Source organism: Vitis vinifera, chromosome 18 (assembly GCF_030704535.1).
Source record: "Vitis vinifera cultivar Pinot Noir 40024 chromosome 18, ASM3070453v1".
Classification (NCBI taxonomy): domain Eukaryota; kingdom Viridiplantae; phylum Streptophyta; class Magnoliopsida; order Vitales; family Vitaceae; genus Vitis; species Vitis vinifera.
In genome coordinates, this window is record NC_081822.1 from 13,109,287 (window position 1) to 13,115,013 (window position 5,727).

General features: G+C 31.4%; 1 protein-coding gene across 1 annotated transcript; it reads left to right on the top strand.

Moving 5' to 3' along the window:
* Positions 1-3,009: 3,009 nt before the first annotated feature.
* LOC100260746 (probable indole-3-pyruvate monooxygenase YUCCA10) lies at positions 3,010-4,906 on the top strand. The gene is made up of 4 exons (XM_002278951.3): positions 3,010-3,653; positions 3,827-4,060; positions 4,431-4,553; positions 4,673-4,906. The coding sequence occupies exons 1-4, from the start codon at positions 3,045-3,047 to the stop codon at positions 4,844-4,846; spliced, it is 1,140 nt and encodes a 379-aa protein (XP_002278987.1). The 5' UTR covers positions 3,010-3,044; the 3' UTR covers positions 4,847-4,906.
* The last annotated feature ends 821 nt before the right edge of the window (positions 4,907-5,727 follow it).

Genomic DNA, 5,727 nt, shown 5'->3' on the forward strand with positions numbered 1-5,727 from the left:
AACAATTCTTTTTTTATTGCAAATGTGGTTGTTGTGTAATGTATCAAGGTATCAAATATTATAATACTCTATATTCAATGCAGTTGTATTATGAACCAATACCAAATTCTAATTTGCTTTAAAATATCCAAGATAACTTAAGAGTCACTAATAGGAAGAGACATGATTATTTCACATCTTAGCATGACTTCCTTCACTTGATAGGGTCATTCCCTTTGTATAATTTTTATAAGTATCCCATTCTCTTTTTGACATTTTTGCTTATGAGATTGTTTTTTTATTTTTTATTTTTATTTTTACTTTTTAATTATGAGTTCACATACTACTTGAAATATTGCATATTGTTTACTAATCTTTGCTTACAAAATCTTTCAATAAATCTTTTTTCTATTTTGATTGTCTTAAATACTTTTAGATCTGTTACTTTCTTTTAACCATTTTTCCTTAGACAAATGAATCATGTGATCTAAACAAGCATGAATCTAAATGCACTAATTGTTGAGGAAGTGGTGATTGAATTGATGTATTATTTATTCATTAGACACATAAATCATGTGATCTAAACAAGCTTGAAGCTAAATTTATTAATTGTCGAGGGCTAAATTGATGTATTATTTATTGTTATGATTCAACGAACCAAATTGCAACTTTCTTAATATTCAACATTAATTCCTTGTTATTTAAATACTGATCTTCTCAGTCTTACACATTCATGATTCACAAACTTTGAGTATTAACAATAATTGTACTAAAAAAGATATGTATTTAATTCAACCATTTTTTCATAGTAACAAACTTATATTTGTTATAAATTAATCATAATTGGACTATACCTTTAATTCATGATTAAACTAGGACTCCTAAAATAATATAAAAAACCAAATAAAAAATAATTGTTGAGGTGATTATAATAGGAATTAACAACACTGATAACTTAAATTCCTTAAATTCACCGGTGTAAATGCAAAAGCAAAAGATTATTCACTCAAACTTCAAACAATTGAACAATTTATCACCTTGCACCAATTGAACACTTACATATTGTGGCAAATACAACCATAACACAAAACCTAGTGGGAGAGACTGGCCCAAGGTTTGTATCATTCTTATTTGTGCTAGTAACTCGCTTAACCCAATTCTTTTATTAAAAAAGAAAAGAAAAGAAAATCTAAAAAAATGATCAAACTTAATATTGCTCTAGATGAATATCTTTCTCCTTCAAAGGAACATATTCTCCCATGTAAACTTCAAGGTGATCAAATAGGGTTGCCTTATCAATGTTTTCATGGCGGTAGGACTTGCAAGCAAACTAGATAATAGTTTAGAGGACAAGTCTAAAAAGAAACAACTTAAGAAGTAATAAGAAACACAAAATTGCATAGGCCATAACCAAGGAGGCCTCATGCACCACTAGCCTCTCAAATGCCATTTGTATGACAAAGAATGAAAAATTCAGTTTAAGCAAGATGATCATTGCCATATCAAGCTTACCACTTATCAGTGCTTTACTTTTCACCATGGCTTGAAACCCATACAAGTCTTCCAACGCCAATACCATGATAGCCAATTGCCAAACTATGCTCATATATGAGAACCCAACCAAAGTACAAGATTAACATAACCTCCACAAAAAAATTAATTAAGATACCAATCTTGACAAGTCTACTACCCACTACCCATAAAATTAGAATTTGCTTTGCAACTATGTTGTAAGCGAAGAAGGCAACAAAGATAGACAAGAAGGTGACCATGAGCCTTTTTTAAACCTTGGGGACTACACTTATCACCTCCTTGAAATTCACTTCTTCGCCTGTGTAGATGTAAGCGATGGAGTAAACTACTGAAGAAGTTGATATGAAGGAGAAGATGAGTGTAAAGACTATATATGCCACCTTCAAAAGCCAAATCATTGTCCACTCATTGGAGAGAACATTTGATGTTTTTACATAAAAGCATTTTCAAACATTAAAAAACTGTTTTTAATATTTTTAAAAATATTTCCAAATGAGGTCTAAATGAATGACTCTTAACATTTATTACTTCATAATATTTTATTTAAGGTCCTCATTGATTTGTAAAAAAGTAAATTCAACCGATGAAACATTTGTCTCAATCTTTTGGGAGTTGTGAAACCCTTCATGAATTCTATCTTATAAAGATAATAGCTGTAAATGGAAAAAAGAACCTAAAAATGAATTAAGGTTTTCTTCCAAAAAATATGGGGATGGACATGAATCCAGAAAAAGCATTAGATAGGAGTAGTAAAAACAATGAATATATATATTTTTTTATTTAAGGAAGCGAATTTCTAAAATTTCTAGAATAGATTTTATTCCCGTTAAAGGGCAGCCAAGTGTATATACACACTTTTCCCTTTTCCCACTTTCCCTTCCAGAAAATGTGAACATATAAAGTAATAAATTTCATTTTATCCTTATCATCTTACATCTTTAGAGGGTGTTCCAATAGATAAATTCGGAAATACAAACCTAGTTTGGTAAACCACCCTAAATATTTCCTTATTTAACTCTTTTTAGTTCCTTGCAAAATTAACTTTTGGATATTTCATTGAAAAAAAAAAGTTAGGAAATCTAGGAAGATACATATGGGTATCTTCATGAATCTTAGAATAAAAAAGACAGAAATGTGAGAGAAAAGGTAAAATATCCAATGATGGATTATGTTATTAATTCATTACAGGATTTCATTTAAAATTTATCATTCTTCGATTGTTGGCTGATATTAACTATGTGTGCAAGGACTAATCAATATCTCTAGCACTTATCACTCATTGGTTTTCACTCGTTACTTAACAAGTTTTTTAAAAACAAAAACGGGGATATAATTTATAAAGACAATATATTCGGATATTCAAATAATCAAGGAAAGGCATTCAAGAGTGAAATCCATCAGGATAGTGTAGAATCTGAGTGCCTCACTAATGTTGTCTATATATACATATATGGACTTTTGTTCATGGAGCCACTGACCTATTGCAGAGATAGCAATTATAGTTGACTAGAGAGTAAGAGACATTAAGAGACATGGAAGAAGTTGTAATCATCGTAGGAGCTGGCCCTTCTGGTCTTGCAACTTCTGCATGCCTGAATGTTCTCTCCATCCCCAACATAATCCTGGAAAGAGAGGATTGCTTTGCCTCTCTGTGGAAGAAAAGGTCTTATGACCGCTTGAAGCTTCATCTAGGAAAGCAGTTCTGCCAACTTCCTCATATGCCTTACCCCCCAGGTACACCCACATTTATCCCCAAGGCTGGTTTTCTTCAGTACTTGGAGGACTATGTATCTCACTTCCAGATAAACCCTCGATACCACCGCTTTGTAGAGTCTGCATCCTATGATAAGGTTGTAGGAAAGTGGCACATAGTGGCCAAGAACACACTCTCTGATGAGTTAGAGGTGTACCTAGGGAAGTTTCTGGTGGTCGCCACTGGTGAGAATAGTGAGGGTCTCATTCCTAAGATACCTGGGTTGGACAGTTTTGGAGGGGAGTTCATGCACTGTAGCGATTATAAGAATGGAAAGAGATTCACTAACAAAGAAGTTTTGGTTGTTGGATGTGGGAATTCTGGCATGGAGATAGCCTATGACTTATGGGATCATGGTGCAATAACCTCTATTGTTGTTCGCAACCCGGTAATGTCTCTTTTCCTTCACTATTTCTACACTTTGTGATGGAAATATTGGCCTTAAGCCTTGAAGACATTTTTGTCTGATAATTAAAACTTGGAACTCTAGATCTGTGAGGGTTTTATTAGATTTCTTCTCCATATATATGATAGCTCCAATAACCATATGGTTGGATACAGGTACATGTGGTTACAAAGGAAATGGTGTTACTTGGAATGCTTTTGTTGAAATACATTCCTTGCAAGGTGGTGGATTATGTTACTGTGTCCCTCTCCAAATTGATTTATGGAGATCTTTCTAGTTATGGGCTTCCAAGGCCAAGCGAGGGACCGTTTTATCTTAAAGATGTAACTCGTTCATCTCCGGTTATTGATGTTGGAACCATAGGGAAGATTAAGGAAGGAGAAATTCAGGTATATTCCTATACATAATTTAATTATAGTTAACTCATTAATTCATCATGCAAGAAGGCTTGATAATTTGGTAGTGGAAGTATTGAGTTCCATCATCAAATAAAATCAGATTGGAATGAAAATAAATATATGGATGCTCAGTTTATGGTGAATACATCATTTTTCAAAGACTTGGTGAAAATATCATATTATTTCAATTTATTTTTGGGTGAAGACCCTTTCTCATTACATCCTTGACCACTTTGATCACATGAGGAGGATGATCCTATAATATTAAGCTTTTACGAGAATTAACTCTCTCACATATGCAATATATTATGATATTTTTTATTATCACTAACGAAGATGATGATATGATGTTGTCCATTAGGTCGTGCCGACAATAACAAAGATAGAAGGTGACAATGTCTATTTTTCTAATGGAAAAATGAATAGGTTTGATGCAATAATCTTCGCTACAGGTTACAAAAGCACTGTTCTAAAATGGCTTAAGGTACAAAATTAACTATTTTACATATCAATATTTGTTATATATATATATATATGTGTGTGTGTGTGAGACTGTAGATCTTAAAAAATGTAACACATGTGCTTTAAATTAAATGTAAATAGGAGAGCGAAGACCTTTTCAATGAGGATGGAATGCCCAAGAAGAGCTTCCCAAATCACTGGAATGGGGAAAATGGTCTCTATTGTGTTGGATTTGCAAGTCGAGGGCTATTTGGAATTGCAAGAGATGCGGAACATATAGCCAACCACATCAGAGGTGTTATGTCGAGGAAATAATTAGGTGTGATTTAAAGATGAGAATTTTGAGTAATTGGTAACTATATTAATTTTCCTTTATTGCATTTTGGTCATTTTATTATGAATGAATAGTCACCTATTACTTTAATAATCAATAGATCATATATACTATATTTGGTTCAATAAAAAGTTGAAAGAAAATACATGGAAAAAGAAATAAAGAGAATAAATAAAATGAAAGAAAAGTGAATGAAAATAAAAATATATTTAAGTCAATAAGTTAATATTATGTGCTACTTTAAATTCATTTCACTTATTTTTTTCTTTTATTTAAATAATTTTAAAATGTATAAATTTTTGACTCATTATAATTATATTTAATTTTTTTTATCATACTTTTTATGGAAAAATCAAGCATTAGAAAATCATTTTAATTTCTTCATATCTTATTCTTTCCTTCATACTTTCATACTTTTCTTGAGACCAAACATAATCATATGGATATCTTCCAACGAAGAAGCCAATTCTCTTGGAGATAATACTTTAGGCTTTTGCACCACTTGTGGATGGTATCCTTCTTGGAAGAAGGTTGAAGTAGCCATATGAAAGGAACTAAATTAAAATTGAACATTTTGGCAACCTTGGAAAGGAAAGTAACGGGGTAAAAAATAGCTTGAAAAATCTCACGCTCACACAAGTCTGGTCTTCTAAAAAATAAAGATATATGCTTTTGCACCATGGCAATCAATCACTTTTAAATAATTACCTATTTAATGATTTTATTATTATTGTCCATATTAATATCAATCTTACTAAATAGGTTTTTTCTAATCTATTAATTATTTATTGATTGATTTTCATTTAATTGCATATTAATTTTTAAAGAATGTAACAATTCCATTAAGAAACTTTAGCATTTA